Source organism: Echiichthys vipera, assembly GCF_963691815.1.
Source record: "Echiichthys vipera genome assembly, chromosome: 9".
NCBI classification, from domain to species: domain Eukaryota; kingdom Metazoa; phylum Chordata; class Actinopteri; order Perciformes; family Trachinidae; genus Echiichthys; species Echiichthys vipera.
In genome coordinates, this window is record NC_139834.1 from 21894145 (window position 1) to 21913144 (window position 19000).

At 39.6% G+C, this 19000-nt stretch overlaps 1 protein-coding gene across 1 annotated transcript; it reads right to left on the reverse strand.

The window, feature by feature from the left end:
• Positions 1-2188: 2188 nt before the first annotated feature.
• On the reverse strand, positions 2189-3235 carry LOC310951636 (transcription factor HES-2-like; the record flags this gene model as incomplete). The annotated part of the gene is given in 5 exon segments (XM_083919957.1): positions 2189-2538; positions 2647-2830; positions 2939-3144; positions 3147-3184; positions 3186-3235. Coding segments are annotated over 5 exon segments (828 nt in total).
• Between the last annotated feature and the right edge of the window lie 15765 nt (positions 3236-19000).

A 19000-nucleotide genomic window follows, 5' to 3' on the forward strand; every position in this document is an offset into this window, starting at 1 on the left:
ACAGATGCAAGTTAGCTACATAAAAAATGTATCCAAATAGTTCAAATGGTTTTTGTGCAATGACATGAAAACCAAAACTTGGTACAACTGGCCCTGGTCTTCCCTATATTGAAAAAGTTACTGGTCACTGTAATCATTCCTCCTGAAAATGCCTGTTGAGAACTCCCTTCTTTGACTAACTTTAATGTTAGAGGTGAGGGATGAGACCTTGTTGTGTGCAAAATGACATTTTTAAGTTCATCTGAAACTAAAATGAGGCTTCTGCAGTCGGAAACAAATCAAGCATAAGAAATCCCCTCTTCCCTCTTTGTGTTACTATCCCTCCAATACAGCTGAGCAAAGAAACACTGTCACAAAACCCACAAAGAGGGAGTTTCATACCTAAAAGACTGTAAATGAGGCCTCATCATTTGCACAAAAGAACATTGGATTTTGTCCTCCATCACTTCCATTGAAGTTCCACAAAGAATAGATCTCTTCACATGGACAGCAGGAATGAAAACAGTGGCTGAAACATTTTAATGTACATATAAATATTGTTTTAAGATGGACATAACCTGAATTTGTGTTTAAAGGACTGTGGGTTTGTGTATGTCCTTTGTATTTCCTACTTCACATGGAGCAAATTGTCCCAGTTCAGTCTTACAGTCAACCTGGAGAGATGTGAAGTCAAATGTGCTTGAGATACACTAATCCATTAGGGAATATTTACCCACTGTTGTTGGTCTAATCAACAATTCTCCAAGATTGACAGATAGACACGACACAAACAACTCTGTCATTAGAAAACCAAACATGTTGTGGAGAGGATCATCTGAATTTGTTGGTTGCACTCAAAAGAGTCCCTGCTATGTAAAAGCATGTTGAAAAATGATAAAGATTAGGGTCAATGGTCTTAAATGTGTTTAAGGTTTCTATAAAATGATTTCCATACCATAGTGAATAAAAGTAATGGCTGCTTAAAAAGTTAAGAAATCTGACTCCATGTTATTCCTCCCAGCATGACACAATGTGGTTCTGTATCACAGTAAACAAAAAAATATCAAGACGTTGTCAGATGCTTATATGCATTATATGCACAGGAATTGATATAAACGCCCATACTGCTTTATGGAGTCATGTGGTGGTGTTAAATATAATAATAACATTTTACTTAAGAAAGTCAAGTAGAACTGGTTATTGTTATTCTGCCCATGTTCAATGGACTACAATATGAAACATCTACAACTAAAAGCTTTAGCATGTATACACATATCATTTCCCTAAATATAAAGAAGTGGTGAATTCAGAATAGATCTACGGATATCAGAAAACAACCGTAGCAATGGGTTATCATTCTTTGAAATGTAAAGTTTGACTCCAAGTTTGCCTGGAAACTTAAAAGCCTGCTATTGACAATCACAGGATGTTGTTTTAAAATAAGGAGAAACAAGTGTGTTTTGGGGGTAAAGTGAATGTGTCATTGAAATTCACACAGTGTGTCCCATCACACAACCAGTCCAACTTCTTCCCACCGATTTGGCGGCAACTAGAGAGGCGCCTCACATCTGCAACAATAGAGCAGCTGCTCATCAGCATCAATAGGCTCAGACTGACCTGTGGCTCTGTGCGTTTGCGCGCCTTTTTCATTCCTTTCATGACTGAGATTCCACTTTTTAAGACTTCTGCGTTTGATAATAAACCACTGAAGCCCCACAAAATCAAAAATCAAACAATACAACCATATTTGAGGAATGTATATTTATTGAAAAGCTTTTGACAATGACAAAACATTTGAAGTGTCACAAAACCTTTTTTTCTTACATAACGTCAATGAATAATACATAATCCTATTTAACACATAGTGTTTACAAACTATTCTTTTGCACAGACCAAAATACTTTTAAGTCCACCGTGCAAACCTCAAACAAAATAACCCTTGGGGTTTTACAAAAGTGTTGTCTACAACCCGTATCTTTGAAACCCCAAAGAGGATTGCATTTTAAAAAGCGCATAGACTTTCGTTTCTTTAAGATCTGTGCTCGTGTGCTCTCTGGCAATGAACGCAAAATGAGCCAAATGCTGAATTATAAATATTGTACAGCATCTCTTACAATTCTCAATCGCTAAGACTACGGTAGCTTGAATACAAATAGCATAAATAACATCATGAAATAAATAATACGCATGAGATAAATGTCCATCTAATCTACCAAGGTCTCCACATGGCAGCGCTGACAGGCTGCGGGCCGGACTGCGCTCTGCTGGGAGCCACGGCACCGACGCTGCTGCCGCTGCTGCTGCTGCTGCGGGACTGACTCTCCAGTCTGGAGCTGAAGCTGGATTTGAGGCTCAGGAGTCTCTGTTGAATCTGAGGCAAAGTTCTGGAGGTCTGAGCGCAGCAGTTCAGGCAGGTTGGAGTGACGGTGGCGGACGTTGACTGCTGGACAAAGTCGTTAACCCGCTGACACGCGTCTTGATCCAGGTTGGTTTTGGGAAGCAGCGTGGAGACACGCTGGAGGCAGGCTTTGTAGCCTTCTCTGTAACTGTCTGCGGAGTCTGGAGAGAGAAGAGATTTGATCAGCCACTTGAATTTCATGTTTAGCCTAAAATCTCAGATAAGAAAGTTTGGGCAATACACATCATAGTTCAAGTGATGATGCGTACCTTTGACTGGAGAGGATGGAAGGTCTCTGAGGAAACGGACGGTCATTTCCAGAATATCAGCTTTCTCCAGCTTGGAGTAGCGTGCGTTGTCTTTGCCAACCAGAGGAAGAATCAGACTTTTCAAATGGTTGAGACTGTCGTTGATACGAGCTCGTCTTCTCTTCTCCAGCAGTGGTTTAAGAGTCTAGAAGAAATCATGAGAAACAGTTAGTCAGCTGCACTTCTAAAAGAGTCAAATGGGGGGAAAAAGCAGTTCCAGTAAAGAGCTCCGCGGCTCATCTCTTGCCCTTACCTTTCTCAGTTCGTTGGCTTGTTTTCTCTGGGCCACGGTGGACCTGGCAGGGAGAGGCTGGGCGGCCTCAGTAGTGATGCTGGGACTCATGTCGTTGGCTGCTTGTTTCTGTGCTTTATGAGGGGAGATACTTGCTCTTGGAGCGGCTAAGCTGAAGTGTGCCGCAGAGTTGGAGATCCTCCTATTTATGTGGCTCCGGCGCGTCAGAGGGGAGGGAACACAAGCCATTGTGCTGGGGGTTTGACAACAAGGGGGGCGATGCCTTTGGGAGATGAGCGGGGCTCCTGTCTGGACCATCTGGCCCCGTTGGGACCCTGCGTCTACCGCTGGTATGCGGAGTTTCGTGAGGTTGTTTCGCTTTATTGCGTATACAATTTAAAGCTTTAACGTCCAATATCCTATTACGCACTCACGCCATATCACGAGACTGTTTTCTTCTAAGATACAGGTTGAATCACGTAGCTGTTTTTTGTTTTATTCTTTGTGTTTTTCTACAGTCAGGAAAGCCTCTTTATTCGCCTGGCTTTGATATTAAACTGACACATATTTCTGTTTATTATCCTGTTTAGTATTTATGTTTTATTTTTGTATCGAAAATCCCCCATAAATGAGCGGCCAAATCTGTAAAAGGTCATTTTAGTTTAATGAAATACCTGAAAGTTGCACTGTAAATAAATGTATAAATTAAAAAAGTAAGATCAAAATCTTACAAATAAACATTCAGTTAGTTTGGTTTATGCTTATGGGCTCGATTTGCCATCCCCGCCACAATGAAAGAAACACAGGACCAGATGAGTGATTCTGAGGTGACAGGACTAATCTATTCCTACAATTAATAAACCAGATACCCAAGCCACGCTATGTTTGGATTAACATCTGCTTGTGGACCCTTAGCAGCTTGTTTCCAATATCAACAACACGGTGTTTACCTGGAGCAGTGGGGGGAGGAGACTGAGTGACGTGACAAGCTGCAAAACACAGTATGGAAGTAGCCTAGTATGTGGCTAAAATAATACAAAAGAGTGGTGCAGTGTGCTCTAAAACTGCATGGATAACACGGTGAGGAATATGCTTCTGATACAGTACAAAACTGAACCTCTTTTAAAGTGTTCCCTTAAAAATATGCAAACACAATATTGAATATAACTTTGTATAAATGTTAGACTTTAATTCAACTGATTGTATTTCACCATCTTCGAAAACTTTGAGCCAATCTCTGCTGCTGACCATTAAACCAAACGCAGCGCAGGATTCACGCGTGCGGCACGCGCCACAACCGCGCACCAGATGGGAAACCCCCCCTCCTCTTCTTCTCGTCTTCCGTCTCTACACACCATCCCCCATCCTTTCTACTGCTGCACTACTCTGCTGCTGCTCCCATCAGCATCCCGGCTCCTGCTCCTGCGCTGGTGTCCCCTCATCATCAGTGCCTCAACTACTTTTTTTGTCTTTTTTTCGGAGAGAGGAGTTAGGTTTCAGCGCACATAGACTAAGTGGTGTAGTTTTATAGCTATTTACGTTACTATAAGTGAAACCGAGAACACACAACATTACACAACAACAAATAAAACGTTAGACGTGGCGCATACCGGCTTGAACATTTAACAAAGCTAAAGGATTAAGGGAATATTAAAGGGCGGGAACATGCTCAACGCACTGAAATATGAATTAAAATTCGGTTGATTTATGTACATATGTAAACAGATATGCATTTCAACAGGTTCGTATAATCTTGGTAAAGATAACGATGCCATTCGTTTGCAAGCTGTCCTGCTGTAGCTTGAGGGTTTTCCATCCCCTTTTTTTTCAAGCATTATAGATGCGCTGTTTTGCACGCGCCCTGCCCCATGGGGCCCCATATAGCCTAACTGCCGCCAAGTCCAGTCTGGGAACGGACCCCTTCAAGATAAAACAAACAAAAAAGTGCATGAGAGGCTTCAGTTAGGAGCCTTTTTGTCCTGGTTTCCGCGTGGGTATCCATCTGTGCAAGCTGAGAGCACAGTGATCCTTTGTTGAAGGATGTACAGAGGAATGGACTTTTCGAGCAACTGTACGGGAAAGGGAAATCATTATTTGTTATCCTACAGTTCAAATATATTAAATACCTAACTAACTATTTTTTAATGGATATTGGATTATTGAGAGTTATTACAAGTAGGCTATAACAGCATCACCAACAGTTTTAGGAAAAAGTGAAATCAGAAACAATTAAAATCAGAAACAAGCGATAAGACGAATGTTTGATGTATTCACCAAAAACATCCCAAATCTCAGTCCTTGAGTTTGAGAATAAAATTCTGATGAGTGAAATTGTGTCGTATAAACGGCATGAGACTGACACGAGCCAGAGCGATCAGACAGATGGAGCCTGCGCAGGTTTATTGATGCGTGAAAGCAAAAGCGTCGACGGACTCTCTGACTGCCTCGCTGAAGGTGATCGTCACTATCGCGGCCACACGGATGCGCCCAGACTTCTTGGTTTTTCAGCCTTCAAATCGTGACGGTAGCTGAAAGGATGTCTGGCATCCCAAGCCAAAATCTACGCCATCATTATCCGCATCACACTAAAGCATCTGTACACACTGCTGGCTGCTATGATTGAACTTCCTGCTGTTCAGAGTTTGTGATCAAATCAGACCTAACTTTGAATGCATTTGATTTAAATCTCTTTTTTCAAAACCATGATATATCAACCTTTATAAAAGGGCTCGTATCTAAAATATTCATATACAACTTCATGTGTGTAGACTCATAGATGTGAATAATGACATCATTGTTATAAAAGGATTTCAAAATCGGTTCCATGTCAAGACATTAGTTTTAAAACGCCATATGTTGCCAATGACAAGCAAAGTTAAAATACAAGGAGAGGTTGTCTGACGAGCTTACTACACACAAAAAGAAAGGTTTAGGACAAGAAGACATTGTTCACCCCAAACTGTAAAGTTGTTCCTTCAAATACACATCACTTAAATGTACCTGTCAGTATTCTGCAGAAACCTCGCAGAGCAAATTCTCTGTTTCTTGTCTGTTTTTTCAACATTGCAATCAAAACGTACAGGTTGGTATTTAACGATGATGCCAGACTATGTTAAAAGTGGAAACAAAGGCATGAACAATCATTCACCATTTAACCATGATTCCATGGTTAAATGGTAAGATGTGGTGTTTTTTATCTGCAGTTCTCAATTGTAATGGTCACTTCTGTTTTCTTGTAAATAACAATATTAAAAACACAATTTCAAAGTGTAGGTATGTATCTTCTTGAACCATGTTTTACATCTACTATTTACAACATGCAGTACGGCTTTATTTCCATGTCAATGTATTAAGATGTCTCTGTTTTAAATGAATTCGATTACTCTTTTCATTAATTAATACAGGTCTGTGAAAAGGAAGACTGCATACAAGTTGAAAATATTATGATGAGGTGCTGCGAGAGCATAGATTACACTGACTTGGCTCTGGGTCAGGTTTAGCACCTTTTTTCTTATATAGAAACAATGAGAAATGTAGAAATTATTGAATAATTGGTACTAATGAAAGATTCAGGAATACATTAAGGAGCAGAAATAATAATATTGGTCAATGTTTAAAAGCCAGCAATACAAACCAAAATATAACAAGCTACTAACTCAGGATTGCAAACATATAAGGTGAGCAAGTTAATACACAGATACTTTTGTAGAAATTCAGTTATTGAATAAATCATGAAGGCTTCAACTGTCACACCTCTAAAAATCATCAAGTCTCAAGTCTGCAGGTACTCAAAAGTGGACTAATCCTTTTACTGCCAAGTCTTACGGCACGGACGCACAGCAAAGGGATGGTAGACCATGAGAAAAGGCCACAGTGAAGAGTTTAAGATAGATTTAAAGATGTTAATTGGTAACGATGATCATTTGGATACATTGAGAACGAAAAGGTTACTACCAACATGTTTGGGGTCATGGCTCATCAGGGGAAATAACCAGGAAGAAAAACAAATATGGAGCCTTTTCTTGAAGTCAACACCTTTTTGTTTCCTCTTCCTCTCTCATTTTTTTGACTAGTGTGAGGAACAGTTTCAAAAGGAAAACAAGGACTGAAACACACTGATTTGCAGACCAATCTTTCTGTAGTAGTGTTGACACTAAAATCCAACATTTCAACAAATGTATTTTCGTCTGATGTTTGCTTGTTCTGAGAAGCACCTGATTCAACTGTGAGGATGGACAAAGACTTTATTTTCACCTGATAACTCTCACTGCTGATGTGATGCTGGGCTCATCCCTGGACTGTTAGCATTACTGAGTTAGTTCATTAATTCATTCCTTTGGTTGTAAATAATTCCTAATATAGCTGCAGCAATCCAAACAAATCCAACAGATACCATCAGACTGTTGATGTACAGTAATGGTTCCCTCACAAATGGTCCTTTAGCCAATAAGTGGCTTAAAAACACACAACAGTTTTCTGTTATTATGAATTTCTCTCCATTTTCAGTTTGTTGAACTGGCAGCAGCATAAATGGCTGTGTCGCTACTCAAGCTGCTTGGACAGGGTATTGTTAGACATTAGACAAATCCTAAACTGACTGTCTCAGCTCCAACGTCAATAGCGTCCCCCCACATGAACATGAGGCTAGTCAGACTAGAACATGCAGTTCTGCCACCGGCTTTCTCTCTATCTTTTGTATATGCAATACTTCATGTGGTTTCCAGGTCAAAGCACAGTGCTGAGCTACTTGAGGACTTTTTAGTATCCTTGTGTTGCAGTTATTTGCGGTTTTGACACAAGTACCAAAACATACAATGGGACGTGTTAAACTAAATAACCTTTTTTCTTCCTTTCCCTTTTGAATCTCCGCCCAACTTTCATTTGTTATCAGTCATTGAAGGCCATGAACTTTCTGAGGAGTCACTGAGCTATACGATGACAGGACATACTGGGTTTGAAATCAGCCCAGGCTCTTTGTTGTATGCTGCCTTGCCCTGTTCAAATAGTGGTCACAATATACTTACAAGTATTTAACAAAATGTAAATGTCTTTCTTTAAATAAAATACTCCACCAACTAACTTCTTCCGTAGCTGTCAATCACATCTCATTCTTTATCAGCAAATTGAATTTGCTTGGTGTGATGAACACCATGAGATGAAAAGCTCTAAAATAAGCTAAGTAAGTTGACCTTTAGTCATGTTTTTTTTTTTTTATATAGAGGCCTGAAAACTGAAAAGACATCCAGGGAAGAGCATGATCAAAGAAAACTTTATGCACTGCTTCTTTCCTCTCCTCCATTTACACAACAGAAAGTAACATGAACATCCATATAAAGGTCATGGAGTAAAAGAAGAGGTTGTGATTCAAGGCAACTTCAAGAGCATACACACCTTTCTCTGACTACATATTAAGAGTCTCCATCATAAGGCCTCATCTGTGGCTTTGCGCCTCTGATCAAGAGGAGTCAGGTGCGGGTGACTGGTTGACATGTTTGCTCCATGTGGTGGGGCGTTAAGACGACCACTGTCCGTGGTGCTGAAAGGGGAGAGGGTGTTTTGACAGGTGAAAGCTGTCTGCTGTCCATTCAGGACTGACAGTACATGTCATGTTGGTCCTCATGTTTGCTCTCCACCACTGAAAGGAGGGATAACAAGGACTTTTCTGTCTTGTCTTTTCTTTCGATTAGATGCCCAAAAAGACATCATGACAAACTGCATGAGATGAAATAGAGCAAGGGATTTCTCTGTTTGAAAGGAACTAACTAATGCCCTGCTTGAATGAATGAGCCCCCAGCACCAACACAGCAGCTCTATTATCATATTGAAAGGGACATCGATCAAGATGGATTTCCTGAGTGGCATGCAACATGTGCAACAAAGGACTGATAACTGTTTTGACACTAGACCCTGAAAATAAATGGAGCTTCTACTCTGAGGTAGACTTGTATAATCTAATGCAACCCATTACAACAGCCCTGCAGCTGGAGTTGCTCACCAGTTCAGTGCTGAACAGGGCAAGGAGATGTCTCGGCACACAGTGTCTCGTTGTTTAAGACAATTTGGACTGAAAGCCCACTCTGCAGTGACCACCTCAGCATCTCATCTCTAAAAAGGTGAGACTTGCCTTTGCTGAGGAGCATGTTGTGTAGACAAAGGAGAACTGGTCCAGAGTGCACTCAGTGATGAGAGTACGTTCAGTTTATTTGGGTCTGATGGGAAAAACATTATGTTTGACGTAGGACTGGGGAAAGACTGAACCCAAGTGTGTAACGGAGTCAGTTTAATTTGGAGGAGGAAGTGTCATGGTTTGGGGGATGTATCTGCAGCAGGAGTTGGGCCTCTTGTACAGCTAAATGGCAGGGTGAATACAAATATTTACAGTATGTGAACCTTGTTCAGCAAGATGCAAGCCCTCCACTGCAATTGCCTCCAATCATCTGCAATTTTCATGCAAGACAATGCCCCCTGTCACACTGAAAAACAGGTTACACAGTTCCTTAAAGCTCAGAATATTAAAACAATGAAATGGCCAGCCCAGAGTCCAGATCCAAACCCCACAGAGAATCCCTGGAAAATACTCTGCAACAAAGTAATGGCTAAGAAACCCACTACAGTTACTGAACCATGAAAGAGACTGTAAGAAGAATGGACCAAGATCAAACCAGAGCAGTGTGAGAAACTAGTGATGTCCTGTGGGCGCAGACGTGCTGAAATCATTCAAAGTAAGGACCTCTACACTGCCTAGAACAGCAGAGGTATATTCTATCAATAAAAAATAACACACAAACACACACACACACATACATACATTATATATATATATATATATATATATATATATATATATATACAGTGTTTAAACACACCCTTTTAGTTATGTGAATTAAACAATAGTCAGATATGTGTGGAAATGTTTTTGCATAGCCCCTTTTTTTACGATTTGTTGGTTTAGTCAGAGCCCTGAGTAGACACAGTCACCTATGCCTCTGGGGGATGCAAAATGAAGACCTATCAAAATTTGCCAAGAAGCTTCCCAAGCCTAAACCAACGCTAGTTTCATAACGCATCTGCCTCACCAGTGACGAAAACCCAAACTTGTTTTGTCCATCTTTGACGTCACTGATTCTGGTCTGGTACGTGACCAGACTTTGGGAGTAAATGAGACGCACCGAAAGATAGCCTACTGATAATGGTATAACTCTCTTTAAATGAAAGACCATATATCAAGCAGCCAATCAGCTTCCCCATGCAGACAAGTTGACTCCCTTACCAATATGGCATAGACCATTATCTATAAGATATTTAACATTTTAGATAAAAATCCAGGAGCCTGAATCTTGTATTGATGTTAAAATATTTCAGCTCATATCTTCTTAATAATGCCATGCGTTCTTCAAATGAAATGGTCTCTGTGGGTTATTTGTTTTCTATTGGCTGCTATTGAACAAACAAAGACACCGTGAAACCAGAGATGCAGCTGTGCGTTTCGTTACAAATTCTGAAAACAAAACTAAATATGTCGAAAACACTGCACGTAGAGAAGTACGTAGCATTTTAAAGACAAAATGCAGCAAGACAAGCCTGCAGAGGTTTTGGACATGTCATGCAAACACTAATTGTGCTTTTATTACTTTGCTTTGCCATTTTACGCATGCATTGTCCCTGTGCTGTCACATCGAGCCTGGCGTCGTTTTCAGAGTAGCATTTTTTTTTCTTTTGCGTAATTGTACATTGCATGAATCAGAGGGGTGGCTCAGACAGGATTTGAATATACAAGCCTAACCAAGCCAAAAGCCAAGCTGTAGGGCACAGCACACATCTGGTGGTGAACATTTGTTTTGCTCCTCAAAGTTGACAAAGGTAAACTTATAGCGTCGCATTGGATTCTCCACCAATAGCAGACGTTTGCAGCTCTGACAGGTTTGTCATGATCTCAATGTGCGCTCCACAGCACTGTAACACTCTCTTCGTGTTAAGGGAGCAGACGTGAATGATAAAATAGAGACAAATAGGTTGCTGCTTATTTATTTCTTTATATTTTCGTAAACAAATAATAGAGGATATTAGTGATTAGAGCAGCTCCAGCAGCTACCTATTGGACAGGCGGCTTGTTGGCGGGGTTTTTGAATATTGGATTTCTGATTGAGGGGGGTCCATTGTGCAGCCATATCAGGGGCACGAGAACAGCACGAGCCAGGCGAACAAAGGCAGCAGATGGCTTTCCTGCTCCGATGGATTATTTTGAAGTTACAGAGACATGGGGACCATTAAGAGTTGTCCGGGGGGAAATTAAAGAGTGGGAGGTTAATCACGAAAAATACATTTACATTAAAATATTCTACATTGCAGCAATATCCAATAAAGAAGAACAAATATTCTTCAAGTGGTCTGCTATTGATAAGGCAGGTTTCTTTTATCTCATAGAAAGTATTAGGCTATTCATTTAACTGTTATAACTGCTCATAACAATGGAATAAAATAAGAATAAATGGTTCACTGTTGGCCAGATACATAGGCTAAAAGGTGGTGCTTCAAAATATATTCATTGTTGTTATAAGATAATTGTTGATGCATGCCTATCTCTGCCTTTCTTGATTTATTTGGAACATTAACACTAGAAACTGATCTATTTTTCTGAAAATGAATAAAATAAAACAGAAAATGAATGAACAAATAAGCAATTAATAAAGTGCTTCTCGGTCAAACTATTCAGTGAGAGTTAAGCATGTGAATACGGTCTTAAATCGGCTTTTTATAAAAAAAAATGTTATATATATAATACATATATATTAAAGTCTTGACATTTTGTGTATTTTTCTGGCTGCTGCATGACCCTGCAGTCCTTCAGAAGTGTATCAGAGCCATGGAGGGGGGCGTGGCCTGTTCGAGGTGTCCGCCCACAGAGGAAACGCGTCTCTGTCATTTGGTCCCAAACCTCGTGTTGTAAAAGGGCGCTCAATACAACTGCAGCCTCCGACCAGCAACGACCTGTACGCACGGCTGCAGGGGCTTTAAACCACGAGCAGAGGGGCAACCAAGGCACATTCTGGTATGTTTGCTTTGATCTTATTTTAAAAACATAATATTATATTTAACATGGGCTTACCAGCTTTTGAACACGTCCGGAAGGCTAACCTGTGGGACCTAATCTGATCTTTGACACCGTGATTTACATGGACTATCATCCACGTATCTTCACCTGTCAATTTGCTGATTTAATATGATATTTCTTTATGGCTTTATGCAAAGTATATGTTGTGTTAGGCCGTGTTAAGCTGTCTAAGCTTGAATAATAATATTTGTTGACAAATGACACATATAACCTGTTATAACTATAACACGATACTTTGAATGTTTGAATTAGATGTTATAATATTGAAATATTAATATCATTTCCATTTATATATTTTCATTTATTGTGTTGGATGCCGCTATTGTCTTGCACTGTATGATGTAGTTATTTGGTGTTATACAGTCAGGATACAGTGAGGGCGTTATAGCCTACCTTTTAAAAATCAAATCAACGGAGACAGAGATCATTTAAACGTCACTTTATTACATTCCCAGTCATAATGTCGCAGCAGAGTGGTCTAAAACTTGACCCTTCACTGTAGACGCTGCATTGTTAAAACGCCTGTCTTGTCAAATCACTTGTCCTGTTTGTGTCGGTCGCTAATGAGCCTGACTGAGTGTGAGAAAGTCTGACCGTGGAAATTCTCACTGCAGCTCACGGATGACTGGGTCCCTGTGGGAGAGAGACACCACGCCTGCACGGTGAGTTCAAGGGGACAGAAGACGTCTAACTTAGAGGACAAGATGCTAAGATGAGAACTTAGCCCAAACAATCACCTGTTACATCAGAAACTGCTTTTGTTCTAATGCTGTTGGATATTTCTACAAGTTTGCGTTTCTATTCTATTTCTAGAAGTAAGGGATAAGAATAATGGGAACAGCCATTCACTTATGGCCTTATTATACTATATGTTATATAGAAAATGTCGGTCTTTATGAAAAAAGATTGCCTCTAAAACAAGGGAAATCGATTTTTCATTTTCCACAACCACTAAGTTGTAATTGTTAAAATGAGTTTATTACATTTTTCAGTAGGAACACGATAGAAACATATATCACATTAAAGTTATCATATTTGATCATAGCCAGAAATGGAGGCTTGTAGATTGTAAATGCTTGTTGAGATTATGATATTTAGAATTTACTGTTGAAAAATCACTACAATTCAGCACAAGTGAGTCAAATCATTGTAAATAAATATGCAAAGTGAACTCAGCTATATGTTTAGACATTAAACAGTAGGAGGCTGTATCAGCATTTCAGAAAGCACCTTTTTTATATCCTCATATCAAGTATTACAATTTTCAACAGTTTACATTTATGATAGTATTTTCATGTGTATAACATCAGCTTCTTAGAATATTTATCAAGAGACTGCTTTAAGGTGTTTTTCTGGTGTTTGATGTCTGATGATTATGACTTAATTTCAGCTCCAGAGTGGGCTGAATGATCGAAAGACTGACAGACAGAAAGAAAGAAAGAAAGAAAGAAAGAAAGAAAGAAAGAAAGAAAGAAAGAAAGAAAGAAAGAAAGAACGAAAGAAAGAAAGAAAGAAAAGAAGGAAAGAAAAAAGAAACGGAAAAGGCAGACAGAAAAAAAGAAAGTCCGAAAGAAAGAAAGAAATACAAAGAAAGAAAGGCAGAAAGAAAGGCAGAAAGAAAGAAAGAAAGAAAGAAAGAAAGAAAGAAAGAAAAGAAGAAAGAAAGAAAGAAAGAAAGAAAGAAAGAAAGAAAGAAAGAAAGAAAGAAAGAAAGAAAGAAAGAAAGAAAGAAAGAAAGAAAGAAGGAAGGAAGGAAGGAAGGAAGGAAGGAAGGAACAAAGAAAGGCAGAAAGAAACAGAGAAACAAAGAAAGAAAGGCAGAAAGAAAGTATGAAACAAAGAAAGAAAGAAAGGCGAATAGATAGATAGATAGATAGATAGATAGATAGATAGATAGATAGATAGATAGATAGATAGATAGATAGATAGATAGATAGATAGATAGATAGATAGATAGATAGATAGATAGATAGATAGATAGATAGATAGATAGATAGATAGATAGATAGATAGATAGATAGATAGATAGATAGATCTTTAGTTGGGGATGGTAGGGTCAAAAATGGAAAATAAAGTAATTACCTCTCTGTGTGTGTTGGTCTTCTTTGAGCTGCTGAATAAAATGTTTATTTGGTCTGGTCTCCCTTTTTTAATATCACTATTCCTCTTATTATTGATCATGGTGAACAACAGTTTGTTGTGCTTTGTGTTATATAAAGTAAAGATGTGGCCGATTCATCGTTACTCTGTGATTCGACATAGACTGAAGGCATCTTCCCTGCACGCGCCCGAGTTTACTCGAGCGAAAGCAATTACTGTAGGGCACGCGCCAACCAGCTTGGCCGTTGCCGATGAGTGCGAGGAGCTGTACAGGCCAGGCATATGCTATAATTTTGTCATAACCTTGTTTTAAAGGGGTTTTGAAAATGGAAGTATTGCATGGTAAATGGATAATTATATTATATTATATTATATTATGTCATATTATTTTATATAGGCTTTATCCTATAATCAGCATTAAATTCCACAAAATCAAACTAACTCCACATTTCTAGTGGTCGTTATCGAGACTTGTCTTAGATTAAGGTTGTTCTGAGTCAGCCATAAGTGTTTATTCATAATTCATAATTTATCTATAACAGGCATGGTCAGCTATGGACATATTTTCACGCTCAAATTGTTTACTTTTGTGTCACTTGTATCTGTAAATTAAGTGGTTTTGTTTTTTCTAAGGTGCTGCTTTAATGTGTTTTGGGGCTTTTTACCGTCAACAGCAACAGCAACGTTATAAGCAGCATGCACTTGAACAGAAAAGGTTCTAGTTTGAATGTTCCCGCTCAGCAGCAGATGTGACCACACAATAGGCGGGGGCCACGCGCTGAATAATTGAGTCTCATTTGAATAACTGTCGCACGTCTGACGCGTGCAAGAAATATCCCAGCTTTCCCAGTGTTTGCAGGAAAACCGTTGGCAGCCCCCTTTCCAGTTCAATGGGGATTTATCCTCGCATTTCTTCAAATTGTGGGAGGCCTGGGAAAAGACTCAGATCACCGTACACATGATTTAATCCCTTCATTATAGAGATGCTCTAAACACGTGTTCTGCGTTTTATGTCGAGCACAGTTACCAAACTGGCAAATACATAAATAAATAGACTATGGTAAAGCCTGAGTAAGCAATAACCCATTTAATTCAAAAACAGGCTTTTCAGATGTCGAATTGTATGTAGACCTATAATAGGTATCATTCATTTTTTAAAACTGGGCCTGTATGTTTTAAATGAACAGGGATTTTTTTTGAATAAACGACAAATCCATATAATTAAAATCTATTTCGTATATTTAGAATATATATATATTAGTATATACCTACTGCTGTCCAGGGAGTCCTGTCAGGGTATATTGAGAACAAACAACTTATAGCATTAAAGTCTATATGAAAACCAATAAATATATTCCACCAAATATGATTCACAATATTATATTCAAATGAGCTTTGTCATATAATAATAATAATAATATTTATTTATACAGTACTTTTTCAAAGTTACAAAGGGCTTTACATGGTTAAACGGGAACAAAGACATTTCAGGACAACAATGACATATAATCAGACAATCACAACAATATAAATAAAATGGGCTTCCCAAAAGTAATTAAAAAAAGATGTAATAACATTAAAACGACATGTTAGAAATAAAACTATGTACTCGCATTAATAATACTTTAAAAAAAAAAACATGAGCATTGAGAAGTGATCCTGCAAGTGTCAGGCTTAGACCAGTTTTACCTGCAGGGGGTCGCTTTATTCTACGCTATAATGGCATGGTTGTAGTGTCCTCCTAAATCATGTTAGGGAGTTATTATTGCCCATGTCCTTTGGGGAATTGTACCATGAGCTCGTGGGAATTTCCCTTCCCCTCCCCTAAATTGGCGCGTGGTGTCTATGACAGTTGGACAAGTGCAACAGATGGGCCAGAGAGGCACGCGCCGAGCACGAGACTCACCCATAAGCCCCCCCTCACACACACACACACACACACACCCTTCCCCTTAGCAAACCCACCAACATCAGGCAGAAGCCGCTTAAGCGCAAAAATCAATCAAGCTGATCTGACAGTGAAGTGGCAGAAAGTGCGAGCGTGCTGAGAGGCTGCGCGTTTTCTCACTGCGATGCTATAGCTCCCAAATCATCCCGTGAAAAAAGACAAATGACGAGTTCAAATCAAGGCTGAACACAATAGGATATACTGGCTACAATTTAAATAGCCCTCCAGTTTTATAAGTATATACATTGAAGCCTTCAAAGCAGTGAAATCGGTTCATTGTTTTAATAAAAGGGTATTTTACTCCAGTTGTTTTTTTGTTATTAATGGTCGTCATTCAGATCTGTTGAATGTCCTAACGCGCGCGAGAAAGCTACAGTGATTTAGAGAAGCCAAATACAAAGTGATGACGTGACACCTGAACACCTCCGCAGGTGCAGCGGTACCTTGGTGAATATGAAGCTTTCCTGCCACCGTTTGGTGATTAAAAGCATTACAGTTCGTCATCACAAGGTCAGCGAGGTTCATGGAAATATGGGTATTCACTATACCAGGGGTAGGCAATTCCGGTGTTGTGCCGTATTCAGCACCCCTGCCGTGAAATGCTGCCCCTCGCATTATAGGTAATATTCTGGATCAGATGGCTGTTGTTTCGACCTACAGGAGTAGTTTATATACAGGTAACACTTTTGAACCTATGAGTTGCAAGAAAAGCTGGGATTGTATTTAGGAAACGCTGAGTCAAATACATTCAACTTGCTCAAAAGATCCATTTCATTCATTTTGTAATTATGGCTGCAGTATATTTCCACAGAACATACAAAAATGTGTTGTATTGTGTTCGCTTTTATCCAAGTTTGTGATTTTAAACTCTTTACAATAGTCTAAAGACTGTAAGTAAACAATGTTCTGACCGTTGTGGGTTAGCTGTATATAAACTTTCCTATAGGTCGAAACAACAGCCTTCTGATCCAGAATATCACCTATAATGCCAGGGGGTGCATTTCACCGCAGGGGTGCTGAATACGGCACAACACTGGTCCTAGAGAGCCACTGTCCTGCATGTGTTTAGGTTTCTCCCTACCCTAACACACCTGAGTCTAACAATTATCAAACTGTGACGAGCTTCAGCTGCTTGATAACGAGCACATCATTAGAATCAGGTGTGTTGGAGCAGAGAGAAACCTACAACATGCAGGACAGTGGCCCTCCAGGACCGGAATTGCCCACCCCTGTCCTATACTAAAGAAACCCATCCTCATAAAGCTGTCATTTACGTCAAGGTCAAACGAAACTAAGTATAACTAATATCATCATATAGTTCATCAAAAAAGCATGCATTAATGAACTGCAAGTGAGACTTGGAGGGTTCGGTTAAGTTATTTGACTGCAGTAAGTGATGCACAGACTCACATCAGACTCCCTCACAACAGTAGGCAGGCCAAGAACTCAAGTGTCATCAGAAAAATGGTCCCAATCAGTGTTATTGGATTATTGTTACAGATCCATTCATGTGTAAGCAGTATTTTCCTGTTGGTGGAGGTGGAGCTAATTTAAACTGGCCTATTTTATATATATTGTTAAGCAATTTAGTTTAAAATAAATCACCATATTCTAGATCATATGTTTTAAACATAACATCTAAGTCTGCAAAGTAACATCAGATTAAAGCAGTGTAATCTCTGTAGAGTGGATTATAGAGGTATACAGTACAGCATAAATGGATATCCTTTATGTCCGTAGGCTACCTCAAAATGTTTGACTACTTAATTACAGTACTTAGAGATATTAGTTTTAATGAAATGTCTGAATCATCATTACCTAAACTGTAAGTGCAACTGGCATAACTGTGTCGAGGCACATCACGACTCTATTGCCTGCCAAAGGTAGTAACTCACCCAAACATTTAATTCATGCTTCTTTACTGGGTCACAGTTACTATATATAAAACAATGGACCTACTGGTTCTTCTAGCCTATTACAGCTATAAAAGCACAACATTCTGCTTCTAATATCACTCATTAAACAGACACATTCCTAAACACAAACGCATTTTTTCAGAAGCTCACAGTTTTACAAAAGGCCACCAGGTGGACCTCTACTGTCTGTGGGTGTCCAGTGATGCTCATTTCGCTGCCCCGTGTAAAATGAAGGCCAGTGAGGCTGAACGAACACAAGACTGGGCGTGTGATCAAAAAGTCCATTGCTGAATTAGTCGCCCGTGGGTCTATAGTTGACTGACACCCACCACCACCACCACCACCGCAGTTGTTCCTCTCGCTACACCGAGAGTTGTAAGTAGCCATTCGTACTGCGCCTTTAACTTCTGAGCCGATTTCCAGAAAGCAACAACCTGTAACAGGCTCAGCGATCCTCCCCCTGATGGATTATTTAACAGGCTGAGTCCCATGTCGCCATCTGCTATAGGAAGAAAAACACTGCGGAATATTCTCTGAGGCACATGATACATGTAAGCAAACGGGAAATAAAGTAATTCCTTAATAATAAAAAAAAGTTTACTGGAACACATAAACCGACCAAACGTGTGCAACAGGTGATCAGCATCCTGCGCGCGCCAGAGAGAAGAAGAAGGAGAAGAAGAAGAAGGGAATAATTGAGCCACTTCGACGGGCAACAACTAGAGAGCAGGTTAGCAACTTCACAGCTCAGATAAAGGACAATGGACTGACTTTAATTTAAATATGTAAAAAGATATTGCATTTTTAAAAATGTGTATGAACGGAATCGGTTTTTGATCATTTGGCCCTGGGAGGATGCGGAGCGAGAACTGAGTTTGCCCACAAACCTAACCGGGTGACTGAGAACTGAAGCTTTGTAAATACAATGCTGACCCAATTAGCGGGGTGAACCGATCGGGCTCAACGCAGGCAAACCGAAGGAAGGAGTCGTCCGATCTGCAGCAGCC